This window comes from Haliotis rubra, unplaced genomic scaffold (genome assembly GCF_003918875.1).
Source record: "Haliotis rubra isolate DU_JTF1 unplaced genomic scaffold, ASM391887v1 Scf1397, whole genome shotgun sequence".
In the NCBI taxonomy this organism is placed as follows: Eukaryota; Metazoa; Mollusca; class Gastropoda; order Lepetellida; family Haliotidae; genus Haliotis; species Haliotis rubra.
In genome coordinates, this window is record NW_025765333.1 from 92,971 (window position 1) to 114,041 (window position 21,071).

The following is a 21,071-nucleotide window of genomic DNA, read 5'->3' on the forward strand; positions in this document are numbered from 1 at the left end:
ACCACACAATACTGACAATCATCTCAAATCCTCACCAGCAGAACCGAAGAAAAGGAGTAACTTTATAAGGTTCACGACGTCTCTATCCATTTCACAACTGGGTTGTGTTGAAATACAACCACGGGAAATCTCGAAGCTGTTATCGTAGTGATTATCATGACAGGTGATCACTCTGATGAACGTCATTATGACTGCATACTGAATATTTGGAACCAACTTTGGTATCCAGGCGTACAAACAAGTGATGATAACGAAATGGTCCTTGAAGTCTGGGCATGAGACATATCGCCAAGATCGTTTTGCCAAGAGGATGTTTTGGTGACACTCATTCCTAATAAGTCCTCTCTTACGTTAGTCAGGAATAATATTGCCCTTCCTTGAATGTACACGAGTTTCACCAAAATCACAAATTGTTAACAAATCGATACACCACAAATACAACCGACGCGGTATATTACAATTAACGTACTTTGTGCGTTGTCGGTCGGCCACATACGTCGTGATTCTGTTTGTATATGACCGTCAGCAACAAACATTTGTTGTAGGGGATTACCCCCACAAAGTCCAAGTGGAATCATTATAAATAGCATTGAATGCGTTATGACAACATTCATAGTTACACTTCAATCCACGTTAGTGTTGAACGAGATAGATATTATAGACGTTAGACACCGTATCACCCGTTCCCATTGGTTATGACAATGTCTCACTGCAAAGTTCTTTTCATAGTGATTAAATGATTCGCTAATCACACCAAAGATCGATTCCCAAGTGTGTTTACATACAATATTTGAAAGGGGCGTAAAACCCATATACTATCATTGTGAGAAATATTTAGATACATGTCAGTTAGAACTACCATTTAGTATTATTAGTATTATTATTAGCATCAGTAGATAATATATAAGATTCAGGACAATGGAAGCCCCAATGTAATTTGGGAGATTTTGGCTATCTTTAATATCGATGAAAACCAAAGAGGGTCAACTTGGCCTCTGATAAATATCCTGTCTTCATGTTATATAACCTAAACAAATTGTTTCTGCTTCAAATGTTTCAAGTCTTGCACCGATTTCAATATGCTATCATGGTTTTGCTTCCTAAATGTATAAACCGCCTCCGTGGTGTAGTGGTTAGAGCGTCCGCCCGGAGAGCGGAAGGTCGCGGGTTCGATCCCCGACCGCGTCATACCAAAAGACGTTAAAATATGGTACTTGTTGGTCCCTGCCTGGCGCTCGGCATTAATGGGTACAACAAGGACTGGTCGGCTCGGAGTCAGTATAATGTGTCTGAGTGGGGTATTCATGCTTCACTGCGGCATGGTATCTCAGAGGGCTAGCACTATAAAACCAGCTTCAGTCTGGGCTAGTACAAGCAGCCGCACATACACATACACACGCATGCACGACGTCATATGAGCGAAATATTCTCAAGCACGACGTAAAACCCAATGCCACCTCACCTCACCTCCTAAATGTATAAATAGTCAGTGCCAAGAATAATAACTCTGCACCATCCTTGGGAAGAATTAGGGGCGGTGGAGTAGCCTAGTGGTTCAAGCGTTTGTTCGTCACGACGAAAACCTACTTTCGATCCTCCACATGGGTACAATATGTGAACCTCTTTTCTGTTGTCCAGAGGGTATCAATAGGACTTCAGTCCTGCTTCTCAACGAAGCACGTGTAACACATGTGGTCTCACATTAGGCAAGTGACATTGTTCACAAAGACCTCTGTTCACCAAACAGTGAATGGGATGTGATGGCAATGACTGTTAACCCTGCAGGTTGATTTATAGAGTACACATAAGTACACACATTATTATTATTATTATTATGTTTTACAGATTAAAAATTGTATGCAGCAGAGAGGGTTCGGGTGATCCTGGCACTATTATTATTATTATTATTATTATTATGTTTTACAGATTAAGATAAAAATGCAGCAGAGAGGGTTCGGGTGATCGTCAGGCTGGTAAGGCTCATGATCAGCTCAGGGCCCTTGACCCCTTTACAGCTAAAGTGACTTCCAGTGGAGTACCAGGGCACTCTCCTGATCAAGGCCTCGTTTCACAAAGATCTCGTAAGCCTAAGATCTCGTACGTTTTCTCGTAGCATTCGTGCCTCCTACACTGTAACATAGGAGACACGAATGCTACGAAAAAAGTTACGAGATCGTAGGCTTACGAGAGCTTTGTGAAACGGGGCCCTGGGCCAATAGAACAGGAGGTACCAAACCAAGGGAACCGAGAACAATGGGGAGCCTGACGACAGTATACTGATGAAAGCGAGACATTACAAAGGCGAGGTCCGCATATTTAGCATGCTTTTCCTGAATCTTGCCAATCACGTTGCCGTCAAAGGGGACAGAAAATGCAATGTTATAAATAAATTCATTATCCTTATCGAAAAGGACAAGGTAAGGTTTGTTGGCTGGGAATCTTCTGAGGCTGTATATGGGCCTTAAGAAAAGAAGTTTAAAAACATCATTTTCCATGATGCTATTATTATTATTATTGTTATTATTTTGTTCTTCGGTAATGCAATCAGTATACAATGGTATTCATTATGAAAGTTACCTGTTTCCTGATTATGTTCCCAATAAAATGTTCACGACTTCAGTTTGAAGAAATCTGTCAAGGTTATAATCACACAATAGCCACAAGATCTGACAGTCTCCAAACGTTCCCACGGAGTTATATATAATACTTGAAAAACATCTCAAATACTGACCTCCGTAACTTTCGAAGCAAAGGAACAATGGCAGCATAAGGATGACTCCATCCATTGCAATCGCTGACTGTAGGTCTAGTTGTCGTATAGAGAGTGAGACCTTATCTTACTTACCATCTTTTTTTTAATCTTTAATCCTCGCGAAGACACGAGCTGTAAACATCCATCACTATTTTTGTTTGCACTTGTAGTCATCTTACAAATGGGATTGTTTGCATTTATATGATGCACTGAGTATTCTATAATTTCATGGAAATCTACTGTTAGTATTTGACATGTTTAAACAATCTTTTTGCTGTCACGTCTGCAGTTGTATGGTGTGTTTTCAAATAAGTGTTCGGTTTATCTTAACTCACCTCATACATATTTTTGTGTCGCCTGATATACTGATACTGATTCAATACAGATGCCGACATTTAAGATCCAGTGACATGTTTTGAACCTTTCCATGTCAATATTTATCTGTTGTGTATAATAACGTATTTCCAAGTTTCAACAAGTAGTCACTTGTTATCACGCAAGCTGAAAATTAACTGACAGAGAAGATATATGAACGTTTATATCGAAAAATATCAGCTGTATCCAGTGCATATTGTGTGAGGTCCGATATCTTGCCGCAGTATATCAACTTATGGGTAGTATATCAAATCTGTGTGAAGGGTAGGGAAATCCCTTGATGACCCCTTACATATCATACGTTTGCAGTGAAGTGACGGATGAAGGATTTATTTTGAAAGGAGAGGTAATTGAAAAAAATAGCTATAACTAAACTTTATATCATCACAAATAACATTTCAATTAGTTTCACATCAACAACTATCTTCAGTAACCAATTCTTGTCGTAAGAGGCGAAAACGGGATCGGATGGTCAGAATCGCTGACCTGGTTGACCAATGTCATCTTATCCCATTCAACACCACTATCATGTAGCTGAAATGTCGCTGTTTACTTACATGCATGACACATTACAATGCCACCTAACAGTGATAGCTTGAAACTACACAAGATCTTCATACTCGCCTATAACAAAATATATCTACATCATAAGTGACAATGACATTGAATGCCATGTCTGTAGCAATTGGCAGAGTCCCCCAGAGCATGAACTGCAGATGCTGTTGAAGCTCATGTAACTCTACCAAAACCCAGAAGTAAGGCATTGCATGTAAAGCTGGTCTAAATGGGAGAATTGCATAATGTCAGAGGCTGACCGTAATAAGAACATGGACAGGATAGCAACTTTTCTAAAAGTGACAAGTGACAAGGCATCTTTATCGTGACATGTTCGAACATTTTGTTAATTTAACATGTGAAAAGACTGTGTTTAACCTATATTCAGGGAATCTAAACTTGAAATCAGTCACAAGCCGTTTCAACAGGAGCATGTGACTAATGAAAGGGCGTTCTGTCAGGACATAACAGTAAACAGACTGAAAGTAACTGAAGTCTCATAGATAACATGGGCACAACAGTATCGGGCGGATTATTTCCAGTTATGCTGTTCGGCAATGAACTCCTATATTAGTGAAACATTCGTGATTTCCTACCTGTGACTATTTTGATAGTGTTCCTGTATTTACTAGCATGTTGACACACTTCCACATTTTGAGAGCTTTCATGGATTTCAGCACATGGCCCAATTAATAGGCTTTCCTTTTGTGGTTTTTAACAACTCACTATTTACACTATCAACGCAGAGCACATTCTGGATCATCAACAATATTAGAGGAAATCTGTCAAATAATGATAAACTGAACTGAAGAACTGAAGTAAATAATCTACCTTAGTCAAGGATATACAGGTAGTTTAAACATGATTTGTGTACTGAATTCTACGTCACACTTACACGACCACTAAGATCAGTTGTCGCATCTCTGAGGTGTGTGCTCCCCTCCAATCCCAGTGGATGAACGTTACCGCAAACTATGCAACACTCTGTGTGTAGAAGACGTAAAACATTTTGTCACATGTTGTCCGCTCTACAGTGACATTAGATATGAACTTCACTCCCAATTATCCAAAGAAGTGCCTGAAGTTGATTATTTGGATCCCAATGGTATATTAATCTATTTAATGCAGAATATAGATATTATATAGCTCAACTAATCCTAAAAATGTTTTATAGAAGAAAAATGTTTACTTAGTAATATGCTTCAATCAGTCACTTTTTAATGTACCTATCTTATGTACAAATTGTGTACGGTTGAATGTGTGTCAGTGCACAGTAAGTACAGTGTACATTTATGTACAGTGTTATGAATAGTGTGTTGTATGGTTTGAATTATGTACAGAGTGTGCTGAAATGAGTGAAGTATGTTATGTTCAGGGTGGTGTTATGTTATAGATCCTTACCTGTAGAATCCTGAATGGACAGATGTCATGATTTCTTTCAGCAGTGTAGATTTCTGGATACAGAACTGGTATGACATTGTGTAGCATGTAGGCAAGCATGTATATATGTTTGTGTGTGTACTTGTGTGTGAAATCTATTTCATATTTAAGTGGAAACATCTTTTGACATGTATTATGTACCTCTTCAGGGATGCTAGCTTGTGGATGCATGTTTGGCTGCCTTCGGTTTTATGCGTGCGTACGTACATATGGATGTATGCATGGTTGTGTGGGTGCATGTGTGTGTGTGTATGTGTGTGTATGTATGTACATATGTACATGGATGGATGGATGATGGATGGATTAACAGATGTATGTATGTATGTATGTATGTATGTATGTATGTATGTATGTATGTATGTATGTATGTATGTATGTATGTATGTATGTATGTTTGTATGCATGTAGAAAGGTATGCATGTAGGTAGGTATGTACGTATGTATGTATGTATGTATGTACGTACGTACGTATGTATGTATGTACGTATGTATGTATGTATGTATGTATGTATGTATGTATGTATGTATGTATGTATGTATGTAAGTATGTATGTATGTATGTATGTATGTATGTATGTATGTCTGTATGTATGTATGTATGTATGTATGTATGTACGTACGCAGGCAGGCAGGCAGGCAGGCAGGCATGGCTGGCTGTCTGCATGTATGCATGGCTGGCTGCATGCATGCATGGCTGCATGTATGCATGGCTGTATGCATGCATGCATGGCTGGCTTGCTGGATGCATGCACGCATGGGTGGCTGGATACATGCATGGCTGGCTGCATGTATGCTGGCTGGCTGCATGCATGCATGGATGGGTGCATGTATGCATGGCAGGCTGGATGCATGTATGGCTGCATTGATGGCTTGCTGCACTGATGGCTTGCTGCATGCATGGCTGGCTGCATGCATGGCTGAGTGCACGGCTGGCTGCATGCATGCATGCATGCATTGCTGGCTGCATGCATGCATGCATGGCTGAATGCAAGCATGGATGGCTGCATGCATGCATGGCTGGCTGCATGCATGGATGGCTGGCTGCATGCATGGCTAGCTGCAAGCATGGCTGGCTGCATGCATGGCTGGCTGCATGTCTGGATGTATGGCTGGCTGCATGGCTGGCTGCATGCATGCATGCATGGCTGGCTGGCTGCATGCATGGCGGGCTGCATGCATGGCTGGCTGAGTGCTTTGCTGGCTGGATGCATGCATGCATTGCTGGCTGGATGCATGGTTGGCTGCATTCATGGCTGGCTGGCTGCATGCATGAATGGCTGCATTCATGGCAGGCTGGCTGCATGCATGCATGGCTGGCTGCATGCACGTATGGTTGGCTACATGCATGCATCTATGGCTGGCTGGCTGCATGTATGGATGGCTGTCTGGCTGCATGTATGCATCGTTGGCTGCATGCATGCACGGCAGCGGATGCATGCATGCATCGCTGGCTGGCTGGATGCGTGCATGGCTGGATGCATGCATGGCTGGTTGGCTGCATGCATGCATCGCTGGCTGGCTGCATGGCTGGTTGGCTGCATGCATAGCTGGCTGCATGCATGGCTAGCTGCGAGCATGGCTGGCTGGCTGCATGCATGGCTGGCTGGCTGCGTGCACGTATGCATGGCTGGCTGCATGCATGGCTGGCTACATGCATGTGTGTGGCTGGCTGCATGCATGCATGCATGGCTTGCTGGCTCTATGCATGCATGCATGGAGGGCTTGCTGGATTCATGCACTTATGGCTGGCTGGCTGCATGCATGGCTGGCTGCATACATGGCTAGGTGCAAGCGTGGCTGGCTGCATGGATGGCTGGCTGCATGACTGGCTGGCTGCATACATGCATGGCTGGCTGCATGCATGCATGCATTGCTGGCTGGATGCACGCATGGCTGGCTGGCTGGATGCATGCATGGCTGGCTGCATCCATGCATGTGCTGGCTGCATGCACAGTTGGCTGCATGCATGGCTGGCTGCATGCATGAATGCATGCATGCATGGCTGGCTGGATGCATGCATGAATGCTTGCATGGGTGGATGGATGCATGCATGGCTGGCTGGCTGGCTGCATGGCTGGCTGCATGCATGGCTGGCTGGCTGCATGGCTGGCTGGCAGCATGCATGCATGGCTGGCAGCATGCATGCATGGCTGGCTTGATGAATGCATGGCTGGCTGGCTGGCTGCATGCATGCATGGTTGGCTGCTTGCTTGCATGCATGCATCACTGGCTGGTTGGATGCGTGCATGGCTGGATGCATCCATGCATGTGCTGGCTGCATGCACAGTTGGCTGCATGCATGGCTGGCTGCATGCATGCATGAATGCATGCATGCATGGCTGGCTGGATGCATGGATGAATGCTTGCATGGCTGGATGGATGCATGCATGGCTGGCTGGCTGGCTGCATGGCTGGCTGCGTGCATGGCTGGCTGGCTGCATGACTGGCTGGCAGCATGCATGCATGGCTGGCTTGATGAATGCATGGCTGGCTGGCTGGCTGCATGCATGCATGGTTGGCTGCTTGCTTGCATGCATGCATCACTGGCTGGTTGGATGCGTGCATGGCTGGATGCATGCAAGCATGGCTGGCTGGCTGCATTCATGGTTGGCTGCATGGCTGGCTGCATGCATGGCTGGCTTGCTGGATGGCTGCATGCATGGCTGGCTTGCTGGCTGGCTGCAAGGCTTGCTGCATGCATGGCTGGCTTGCTGGCTGGCTGCATTCATGGCTGGCATGCTGGCTGGCTGCATGCATGGCTGCATTCATGGCTGGTTGCATGGCTGCATGTCTGGCTGCATGGCTTGTGTAGATACGGTTGCATGCATGGTTGCATGCATGGTTTGTGTAGGCACGGTTGTATATATGTGTGTGGAGTGTTGTATGTGATTATGGAAGTGTATGATTGTAAATGTATGTATATGTAGATATTTATGATGATATGTTTGGTGGTGGTGTGTGTATATGTGTGTTAATGTGTATGTATGGATGTAGGTATGGTTATATGTATGGCTGTATGTATGTATGTGTGGTTTTATTTATGATGTGTATAGTATTTATACGCGTGTGTGTTGTGTATGGCTGCATGTGTTTTCATATTTTATTACTGATATATTGTGTATATACCATTGTATGCTGATTTCATTACGGTAAAGAGCAAAATAAATATAATGCGTGTACATATGTTGCGCAATATCAAAGCGCTTAAATTATTACCCCATCAAAGGATCAGCATGTACTATAACCCAAGCTGTATGTGAGGAGCTAGAAAGTTAACAGTCATCATCATACCCCACCGGTTACCCATTCACTGCTGGATGAACAGAGGATATTGTGCACATAGTCACTTGCCTTAGGTGTGACCACAAGTGTTACATGTGCTTCGTTGTGCGGCAGGACTGAAGTCCCATAGAAACCCTCTGAAATCAAGCTGCCAAACACGGTAACCCATAGAATGACTCATCAACGTTGCTTAATGCAACAACACGGTGGGGGACAACAGAAAAGAGGTTCTCATATTGTACCCATGTCGGGAATCGAAAGCAGGTGTTTGTCGAGACGAACGAACGCTTTAACCACTGGGCTACTCCACCGCCCCTAACTATTCCCGATTATGGTGCAGAGTTTGTACAGTAAGGAAACAAAACCATGATAGCGTAGTTATATCGATGCATAACATTAAGACTTGAAGCATGTAATGCAGCAACAATGTTTAGGCTATCACAAGCTAAAGACAAGACAGGATGTATATTAGAGTCTTTTATTCTCTTTGGTTTTCTATCTACACATTATCAAACTGTTTTAAAATCTTTTATATTAACTTCTGATACTAATATTAATACTAATAATTACTACTAAATGATAGTTATAACTGACACGTGTCTAAATATTTCTCATAACGATAATGTATGTGCTATACGCCCCTTTCAAATATTGTATGTAAACCCACTTGGGAATCGATCCCGGGCCTTCGGTGCGACGAACGAATCCTTTAACCACTAAGCTGCTATCGCCCCCATAAGAAATGAACTTGCAGTGCGTTGAGACATTGTCATAACTAACGTATATAATGTCTATCTCGTTCAACGCGGACATGGGCTGAAGTGTGACAATGCATCTTGCCATAACACGTTCAATGCCATATAAAATGCCATGTGTAATTTGGAGGTAATCCCCTACAACACATGTATGTTGTTACCGGTCATATACAAACATAGTCACTACGTCAGTGACTGATTTAGTGTATGGATAGCCCAATTACGTAAAAAGTACGTTGATTGTAATATACATTGTGGATTGTATTACACCCAAGTTCGTTCGGATCAATGAAGGCGGTACGTTTTTGTGGTGTATTGATTTGTTAAAAATTTGTCACTAATGTGATTTGGGTGAAAGTCGTGTTCATTCGAGGAAGGGCCATAGTTTCCCTGACTTATTAGGATGAGTGAAACCAAAGCATCCCGTCTTATCCAAACAATCCTGGCGAACTGGTTCATGCCCTGACGGGAAGGAACCTGACTCATTAGGATGAGTGTAACCAAAGTATCCCCTCTTATCCAAACAATCCTGGCGAACTGGTTCATGCCCTGACGGGAAGGAACATTTGTTTTTATCACTTGTGTATACACTTGGACACCAAACTACAAATCAGACTACTCAATATGCAGCCATAATGCCTCTTATCCACGTGATACACTTGTCATTATATTCACTACGATAACAGCTACGTGACTTGGATTACAGCCCACGAGATACCCCTTTGTATTTCAAACTTGAGTCACCCGACCCACCACCACCTGAACAGTGTTCAATCGTGTAATCAGTAGCTTAGGTGTATGTGTAACGGAGTAGCATGCATGTAACGATGAATATAAGCGAAAACCAAGGAGTACTAAATGAAAATAATGTTTTTGATAGATTGACCTTGATGTAAGGGTAATTATGTACAGTTATACACATGCTTGTACCTGCGTGCTGACAGCTGTGGCAGTCACGGGGTGTAAAGATCACCTCCGACCTACTGTTTCCTCGAGTCTTTGAAGGGCATTTAGAAGTGTCAACTTCTTTATTATGAAGGGTCACGACGTTTCGAAGTATATTCTTACTCATTCATCAGGTGAATGAAACAATTAGGAACACACAGCTATATATGTACATGTTAAAAGTTGACATCTATAAAATTCTTGCCTTTACTGTTTCCTCCTTTGGGATTTTAGGTCTTTAGTAGCAATAAGTACACACAGGAGCAATTAACAGACATAACTGTTGTTGTTCTCAAAAGTTCATGCATAGTTATAAAATTCTGTTGTTTTCTAGTTTCAGTCGAAACTTTTGTAAACTGTAAACGGAAGCACATTCTAGTTGCACAGCATCTGGCTCTCAATAAATATTCAACAGTTACACACTGCCTATGTTTCATATCTGATTCTCCTTGTTAAACCAACAATAAAGAATAAAAAAGTATAGGTTATAAGGAAAGTATTTTAATATCAAACAAAAGAAAACTACATCAAAAGTAGAACATGTAAACAACAGCTCATTGAGTATCATAGAAAAGGTACCTCATCTGTTTGTGTAAACAATTTCACAGTAGAATATGTACATAATATATTAACTATTTGAATATTATAGATAAGAAAGCTGCGTCTGATTGTGTAAACAATTTCACAGTAGTATATGTACATAATAACTAGTTGAATATTATAGATAAGAAAGCTGCGTCTGATTGTGTAAACAATTTCACAGTAGAATATGTACATAATAACTAGTTGAATATTATAGATAAGAAAGCTGCGTCTGATTGTGTAAACAATTTTACAGTAGAATATGCAAACAATAGCTCTTTGAATATACTAGAAAAGGAAGCTGCCTTTGATTGTGTAAACAATTTCACAGTACAAAATGTAAACAATAGCTCTTTGAATATACTAGAAAAGGAAGCTGCATCTGATTGTGCAAATAATTTCACAGTAGAATATTTGCATAATAACTTTTAATATTATAGATAAGGAAGTGGCACCTGATTGTGCAAATAATTTCACACTAAAATATGTAAACAATAGGTCTTTGAGTATAATAGATAAGTAAGTTGCTTCATATTATGGAAACAATTTCACAGTAGAATATGTAAACAGCAGTCAATTGAGCATCATAGATAAAAACCTTTTAACTGACTGCAAAACATTCCACAGTAGAATTTGAAAAGAATAACTTCCTTGATATCTCAGTAACACCCCATGAAATAGAACGGATTTTCATCAAACGTCAAGCGCAACTACGAAATGTCTTGACCTCAAGAAACACCCACCAAAAGAAAACTGGAAGCTGGTATATACATGTGGAATGACTTCATATGAATATGCTTGGGAGATTGATACATTCTTTGAGCTCTGTGACAGATTCTCAACATTGATATTTTAAATAATTCAATTAGTTTCCGCAATTTAGAATCTTGCTAAAAATAAAGCCACTGGACTCGATCACGTTGACACGATTATTTTATCCAGCCCTAACTGATTTCATTAACTTCATACTTACTTCTGGATTTGTACCAGCCTGGTGACTGAAGGGTATAATCTGACCGATATGGAATGCTATGATATAAATTGCTAAATTAGGGTATATATGGTAAATTTCTTAATTTAGTAAAGAACATGTACCAGAGTGTACTGTTCTGATATCTTTGCATTTGGAAACGCTCACTACAAAATTTCTTAAACTGGCATTCAAAACCAAACTGTATTATTTATGGAAAACTCAGATTGGAACCCCTCTATATAAAACATGTACAAACGTGTTATTCTATTCTGGCATAAAATGGCAAATCATACTAAAACTAAAAAACACTGAAAAAATACCATGTACAACATTTGTAAGACAATGTCAAACAACTGTGGAATCGGTGAAATATTTGTGTTCTTCATCATGGTTAGCGTTAAAAGATTAAACAATATTGAAAGACCAGTTCCTCTACAGACTGATTAACGTGTGTGTACTATAAGATGGTACATAAGGAAATGTCACTTTGAAAAATACCTTTATCTACCTAAAAACGGCAATCTCGATAAAAGTTGAAAAATGTTCATCCAGTACGTGAGTAAAAATATAATTCATTCATATTTCATCGAAACTCTCATCTCTATTGTTTGCCCTATACCCCTGCCATCTTGATCTTATAATAATATGTGAATTGATAATCCACATTTTTCTCATGTACCACCGTTGATGTCCTTTTTTGAAAATCTACAAACTGCCAAAACATGCCAAGTAAGTTCCGCAATCATTCGTCAAAACATCACAGAAGGATTTGCTTCAGGAAGGATTAAACAACTCGCTCAACTTTGCATGCTTATAGAATAATCTCCTAATCATAACATCTGGTGTGCTGAAGTTAAAAACCTGGCAAAAGGAAAGTGGCATCGTTCCAAGCCAAGTTAACATGCATCTATTAATAACACCCGATTTGAGTGCATAGCAAGAAGAAGGGAACACAAAATATATGTGTAGGTGTGTAAGCAGCTTGAACCTGATGATATGTCGGTATGGCGATCTGTATGGGAGTCATCTCCTGAATCCGTCACTCGCTTGGTCAAACTGTTAGTCACACAGAGACCATTATCATCACATGTGTGGCAGCCACTGGGACATCGGAGTTGGCAATTCTCTCCTCTCCATCCTTCTGAACAATATCTGCATCTCCCATACTCGTCACATTCATCATCTTTACAGTTAGTACATTTCCTGTGGCAATGCTTTCCATGGTAACCCGTTACACAGTCGTGGGTACACGAACCATCTTGACTGGCACACAGTGATTCCTTGCACGTTTTACTGCATGGCGTCAGACAGTGTTTGCCATGCCAACCAGACTTACAGCCATCTAAACAGGCACCATCATGACTGTAACAACGAGACGAGTTGCAGGAGGTGCTGCACCGAGTGGCACAACGATGACCGTGCCATCCTACTTCACAACCCTCCAGACAGTTACCGGTATAACGATCACAGTGCCTGTGCCCATCCCTGCCTCTGTAGCACGTTTCAGGACAGTTGTGGTTGCACTGTCTTCCACGATAACCTGGACTACACTGTTCACATGTACCAGTTCCTCTGTCACAGCCAGTGGTATAACATTGAGGGCACGTTTTGTCACACATGTCTCCATAGAAACCCGACTTGCAGCCATGGAGACAATATCCGGTTGAGCTGCATCTAATACTAAGGCACGTATCACACGTTCTGTTGCAGTACTCTCCTGTCCAAGTTTCCTGACAGCCAAAGATACATCGACCGGTTTCTTTGTTACAGACTTGATCCTTGCAGTGTACACCAGCCAATCCTCCGTCACAGGTTTCCGAACAAGCACCAGTATGGCGGTCACAGATATTCGTGACCGTTGTGATGCTCGAACATCTTCTCGGACAGGCGACATTACAGTCTCGTCCATAATATCCTGGCTTGCATGTAAAACATTCCCCAGTGATTCTGTTACACCCGCCTGTGTGACAGTCATTACATGGGATGGTGCAGTTTGCTCCATAGCAACCAACGTCGCATGACTGACATCGTAGTCTACCGTTTCCATGTCGACATCCATCAGATAAGCATGAGACTGATCTAGCCAAACCTGCAATACCAAAATGTGAAGAAAGATATATATTTGCACGTATATATCTGAAGTTATAATGTTTTGAACAAAGTGAAGCTTTTATCGTCTAGTTACATTGATAGTCATCGACTTTGATATGAACATAGCTTATTGCCGTCGTCTTTGGAAGTAAAGCTACGCCCGAGACTTTGTATTGAAGTGTGAGTTGGCTCCTGTTCTTCATGTGAAAAACCGATTTCCATTTTGTCCCAATGTACGAACATTTTCCTAACATTCGAAAATAGCTGGATCCAATGATGCTATGTTTACACCTCGGGCATAGCAAACGTTCAATTGCTTTCAACGGCATTGCTTCATTGTATACTGTTAAAAAAGCAGAGACTATTCCATCCATAGGTGTTATTATTTAGGAACCAAGCTGTATGATTGTATGTGATTTAGAAAATGAATTTAGTGCAAAAACGTGTTTCATGGTGTGCACGCTAACATGGTTGGCGTAAATCTACAACTTACTTTGGAACATGTCATTTTGTTGCTGTACATGTCAGTCATAAAAATCAAATTGAAAGTTGTTCTGACATTGTTTAAGTTCAATTTAACGTTGTTTGTGAGGCGGCGTCTGTCACGTAAGGAACTGCTAGGGCAGCTGATGTGGTCGGAAATTGGAACAAGCATTTGGCAAGAGCTCTTACCGTTTCATAGTCAGTAGTTTTCAGCTTAAAATCACAAAATCGATCTGGTCCAATCTTGGAAATGTAGATTCTGTCTTGGTTAATGATCAAGTCTGACAAGATACTTGTGATCCATGCATACCTATAGTAGGTCCTATACTATTGTTTGAGAAGGTTCGTACATGAGCAAACAAGGCTGGTTCAAGTATATGATATTACTGATCCACGAACTGTAAGTGACACTAACACGAGTGGAATAGAGGATTTTAAATACATACCAACACAACGGCTAAGGTAAAGAAGTAGGAGGATGAGGAGTCTTTCCACTGACATCATTGACTGTTGTTTCCTGTCTTGTGTCTTGATTGATGACCGTCAGCCACTGGGTATACACTGTCCACGGGTTTTACAACTTCCCGGCCGACGTAGTAGTGAGCCATTCGAACGTCAAATAAACAACACACAGTATTTATATTTATGTGCAGAGTTCTGCATTGATGTAGACACACTGCTAGATTGTTCATTCGGTATTTTGAAAATGTGCAGGTGACACAGGGTGAAACGGTACTTAGTAGATCATGGAACATGACTCCGTGAGCGACAAACGAGTACACATTGTCAAATTCACGTGTTTGCAAACAGCGCCACAACAGTCCTGGTCGTCTACGGTGAAGCATGTAAACTGGAGAATTGGGTTCTTAGTTCAACCACCAATGTTTAAACGTGTGACGCATGTCGATCCTCCGCTTTTGTGTTTCTAGAAGTGTCGGCACCGTACACATGTTGTACAACTAGGTGTATTCTATTCATTTGAATAACTCACTGAAGTTTGTTGATAATGCTTCTAATGTTGATTGGCTACCGATATATTGTACAGCCCTGCTATCAAGTTATCCGAGTATGGAAGACCCGTCTGTGTATGTGTCAACAAGTCACTGAGTAAAGCTTGTAAGTTGATAAAAACAGACATTGATAATTTTGTGTGTCTCAGTTTCACAACAGATATTTTCCTCACTCAAATATAAATTTACTATGTACAAACATACCACCAGCGGGTTCGTCAAAATGTAACCTTGATCAAGTTGATAACTTTTTATTATTGTAATCTGGCGCAATTAAGTGATTCGCATACATTGTTATATGGTGACATGAACGCTCGAACAGGTGTGAGCAATAACCCACAGGTTCCTGTCAATGATGATAGAAATATCAGCATTGGTGTTTTTGAAGATGATGATGATATCACAGTTGATAATCTAAAGTCACATGATACTCTCATTAATAAGTTCGGACAAAACCTGATAGACCTTTGTTATGCGTTTCAGCTATTCATCGTTAATGGCTGAGTGTTCGGAGACGAACGAGGTGAATTTACTTTCATGTGACAACAAGGCAATAGTGTTCTAAAAATGCCACTCAAACAAGTTAAGGCATGGTGTTAATGACTATTTCATCTCTTCTCCTGACGTTTTTCAATATATCAGCAAGCTGAATAGAGGTGATCAATTAGAATCTGATCATTTGGCACTGGAACTAACCTGTAAATTTCCTTCCTTGAAAACGTCGAATCTTAATACATCGTTGGAAGGTTTACTTCATAAAATCATATGGAATGATGCTCTTTGTGACAATATTTTGGAAAATCTAAAAACGAATTATGCTCGTGGAATTCAGACATTTTTAGATAAACTTGATGACGCAATTGATGATTTTAAATGCATGATTGTAGAGTCTGCTAGTTGCATGAAGAAACGTATAATGAAACATAGAAAACATCGTAGTGATTTAAACAGGAGACTCTACTGTAAGGAAAGAAATAGATACAAAACCCTTTGTAGAAGATACAAATCAGACTTGCGTAAACGAAATGTTAATTAGAAAGACTTTGCAAATGAAATGGTTCACCACCAGCGTTTTGGAAACAAATACGAAAATTCAAGAATAGACCAATCATTGGCAATAGAATTACTAAAACAGCATGGCTTGCTCATTTTAATTTTTTTTTTTAGAAATGATTCTGTCTTTAATGATTCTTGCACAAGCACTGATATGCAAGATGATGCAATAAGTGTGACATTTGAAAATGATTCAGACCAAGAAGCACTTGTATTAGATTCAATCATTACAGATCAGGAAATTTGTGAAGCGTTGGTGCACTTAAAAAACGGAACATCAGCTGGTTTGGACCAAGTTGTTGTAGAAATGTTGAAGTGTTCACAATCTGTCATTATGCCGTTTAATAAGTTGTTCGAGACTGGTATATTTCCACGCAGTTGGGCAATGTCACTTATCATCCCTATGCATAAAAAGGGGGATTGTACAAACCCTGATAATTACAGAGGTATTTCCCTCATGAGTACTCTTGGCAAATTTTTTAATACGGTTCTAAATAATCGACTATCAAAATGGGCAAATATGAAAGGTGTTATTCCTAAATCGCAAGCAGGTTTTAGGAAAAAATACTCAACGCCAGATCATATATTTACACTACTGGCCCTAGTAGAAAATTGTTTATCTCGCCGTAAGCGGAAGTTATATGTTGCCTTTGTCGATTTTCGCAAAGCTTTCGATTCTGTTGATCGTTCAAAACTTTGGTACTGTTTACGTAATTCTGGCCTTACAGGGAGAATGTACTTAGTTCTGAAAGCAATGTATGATAATGTGAAAGCATGCGTACGCTGCGGTGATGATTTAACTGAATTATTTGACTGCCCGATCGGCCTGAGACAAGGTTGTGTTCTCAGCCCCATCCTCTTTTCCTATAGTATTTTATCAATGAATTATACTACGAAATTATGGCAAACGGATAACATGGCGTCCAAATGTTTCCAGATCTAATAGAAATCTTAATACTATTATTTGCCGATGATCTTATTCTTCTATCAGAATCAGTTCTTGTTGACACAATTAAATATTTTAGAACGTTACACAAAGACATGGAACCTATCCGTGAACCTTGATAAAACACATATAGTCATTTTCAGAAAAGGTGTCCCACTTGCGGTAAGAGAAAGATGGAGTTTCGATAATCAACTTGTAACTGTAAGAAATCAGTATACATATCTTGGTTTTATGTTTAATACAATCATTAATTTGAAGAAAAAAAACCGGTTGCTGAACTAGCCCTGAGAGCAAAGAAAGCATCAATTAGTTTATTGTCAATTATGCCTAATTAAGCGTGTTGACGCCAAAAATATTTATTAAGTTATTTGATTCACAAATACAGCCTATCTTACTCTACTCTATATGGGGATTCCAGCGTTTTGAAAGTATCGAAAATATACATCTATTAGCGTGTAAAACGTTTCTTTGTGTTGGTCAGTCAACACCAACATGTATGGTATATGGCGAATGTGGGAGATATCCTTTGTATATCAATTCCTATATCGATACATAAAATACTGGCTGAAAATTATATGTATGCATGAAAATAGACTACCTAAAAAGGCTTACAATATGCTTGTTCATCTGCATGAGTTGGGTAAAGTAACATGGGCATCTCATGTAAGAAATCTCCTATTTTCTCATGGTTATGGTTTTGTGTGGCTAAATCAGTCATCTGGCAATGTGAATGTTTTTTGTACTAATTCCGAGAAACAGCTATCAATATATTTAATCAAGATTGGCATTCAGTTTTAGATAATAGCTCACGATATGATCCCTATAGCATGTTTAAAACCCTTAACCAACGCGAAAAGTACCTATCACACTTAACATCCAAAAAGTTGAGAAATTCATTAATACGATTAAGATTAGGACTATCAAACTTAATGATTAATGAAGGAAGGCGTGTATCCATCGACAGATATACAAGAATTTGCTCATTGTGTAAATTATCCATTGAAAACGAAATTCATTGTTTTATTTGTCTGTCCATCTTAATAGATTTACGTAAATAATATATTCCTGAATGTTACCTCTCCAAGTCACCTACTGGAGCATTTAAACAAATCCTGTCTACTTATGACACCTGTATTAACTTAAAACTATCACAATACAGCTACAATGCAATGTCCAAGCGTGATATCTGTCAAAATCATCTCTGTATTCAAATAGTCTGTGATTGTATAATGCATGCAACTCTAATGCATATGGGCCGGAGGCCTGAAATACAATAAACATCTTTGACTTTTTTGCACTCTACCAAATGGTGGCGAACTATCAGGGTTATTACACAAAACAAACGGGCATTGCCGGCCACGATCACCGGAAGCACATTGACTGTACACAGTCGCATTCTATAAGTGGCAGATATCCATGACCATTGGTTCAACACATTCGCCCTATGCTCTTTCAAAATTTCAAAAATTAAGCCAAAAACAACAAAATGACAAGGATTTTCATACCACCTAAGGTAAACATCGCCTTCATTATGAAAATGACCCAAGGGTTAATATGATAAAGACAGATTTTAGTCCAAAGAATTTGTTATCACCTACGGGTCCAAAACAAGCTTTGAGCTAATAGAAAATCCTGCACATTGCAGTATATTGTCAGTATATTATATTTCTACCGACCAAACCAAATCACCTATCACACTGCACGTCTCAGTCACTATCATGGTTAAAAACATATCTGGTAGCATGTAACAACAATAAACATATTACATATACTGACTAAGTAAGGATGACTAAGTAAGGTTTACTGAAAGATACCAGATAAACTATATAACAGAAAGGGTCAACGCCAGAGAATATTTTTTCGATTATCTTCCAAAAGGGATGCCTTCTGCCACAAAAGGGGAAAATGTGTGAATACCAAATGAATGGATCACTGGAAATAAGTAACTGTAACACTACAGTATATAGCGTCCTGTACAGCGTGCTGTACGTAAAATGAACTTACAATTTATGCAAATCTTCCTCAGGTGACAAACTTACAATTTATGCAAATCTTCCTCAGGTGACAGTATTATATTATCATATGTTATGAATCATGTATAGGAGCTAAATGTATTGCATAATCCGTCACGTCAAACAACGGTGTTCACTTTAACAATACAGCCTTCCCTGGTAAAAACGCCTAAATTTGTATAGGGAAGTTTGGGCATTTTTTACTCGGGTGGCGTGATAACCGGAGAGGACGCTCCACTCAGTCATATATGAATATATATACATTATTTGTTTCATGTGGAGATCGTTGTCTATTTGTAACAGAAACAAACATGACATCCATGCTATTCGTGTAGTAATTTACAGCACGCTGTCAAACTGTCACTTCATTGTGGCTTAAAGAGTGAGTGAGTGAGTTTAGTTTTACGCCACACTCAGCAATATTCCAGCTATATGGTGGCGGTCTGTACACAATCCAGTGATCAACAGCATGAGCATCGATCTGCGCAATTGAGAACCGGTGACATGTGTCAACCAAGTCAGCGAGCCTGACCACCCGATCCCGTTAGTCGCCTTTTACGACAAGCGTGGGTTACTGAAGGTACATTCTAACCCGGACCTTCACGGGTAGTGGCTTACAGAGGTTTGTTTGAATAGTATTAGAAAATGTTATAACAATTGCTTTATAGAGGGCAATGTGTTTTTCAGTCATTTTGAGCCGGGCCCGTCAATTTTAAGAGGCAATAAATTTCCTACATCCGTTTGTGTTAGATCCGCCAAAGCATATATATATATATATATATATATAGACACACACACAATTATATAATATTCTATTTTATTCACAAACATATCACTATATCTACACTCTTCAAAAATAAGTTTTGAGAATATTGGACTCATGTACCTGCCGCAAAGACAAAACAAATAATATACTATTTCCTTCCAAAACGCCTTGAAAAGAGGAAATCATCATGCCGCGACTGAGTGGCACCAATCGAAACATCGCCATTGGCCGCCTTGAAGTTGGTGAGTCGCAGTCTATAGTTGCCCGACGTTTCTACGTTCATCAGAGCTTCATATCTCGCATTTGTGAACGTTTCCTACAGACCAATTCCGCCCAAGATCACCCGATAACGATTTCGTCTTCACCAGCGAGACGGAAGACAGCGTGTTTACCGTCGGAGAAATTAAAGTTTTGTCCCTAATTGCATTCTACAGGTCGTCAAATTCGGTGGGGACAGTGTCATGATGTGGGGTGTGATATCCAGCACACAAAGATATGATTTAGTAGTAGTTCAGGGGAATTTGACAACAAATCGGTACATCAACGAAGTCCTTGCACTTCACATCCTTCTGATTATGGGTCGTCAGAAGGACCGTCAGAGGCTACTTCACGTACAACACGCGTTACGGTCCGCTATCTTGCCAATTCCAGCGTCAGTGTCTTACCACGGCCTTCCTGATCACCAGACCTAAACCCGATAGAACACCTATTGGATGATCTCAACCGACGTGTACATCAACGTCAAAACACGCCTGAGACTCTTCCACAATTTACTGGCCATCGCATTGCAGGAAGAGAGGGGAAGAACTACGCAAGAGCGACTTCGTCAGCTTATGCAGTCCGTGCCAAGACGGTGCCGAGCAGTAATTGCTGCAAATGGTAAATAATGTCCCTTAAACTAACGCAATGAATTCTTCTAAAAATGACATATGCGTTTCTATTTATGAGAGTGTATATATGTATATCTACGTTCATGTGTGTGTATGTATGTATATATATATATATATATATATATATATATATATATATATATATATACACACACACACAT

At 40.2% G+C, this 21,071-nt stretch overlaps 1 protein-coding gene across 2 annotated transcripts in view; it reads right to left on the reverse strand.

Annotated features, from left to right (window-relative positions):
- The window catches only part of LOC124268652 (platelet endothelial aggregation receptor 1-like), a 30,756-nt gene extending 16,016 nt beyond the window's left edge, over positions 1–14,740 (reverse strand). Inside the window, exon 1 of one of the 2 annotated variants that reach the window (XM_046703624.1) lies at positions 14,680–14,740. In XM_046703624.1, the coding sequence (XP_046559580.1) occupies positions 14,680–14,737 (58 nt within the window). In that variant the 5' untranslated portion in view covers positions 14,738–14,740. Of the gene's footprint in view, positions 1–35; positions 118–14,679 lie in introns of those variants that run through there. The other variant, XM_046703625.1, reaches the window with a different exon arrangement.
- Between the last annotated feature and the right edge of the window lie 6,331 nt (positions 14,741–21,071).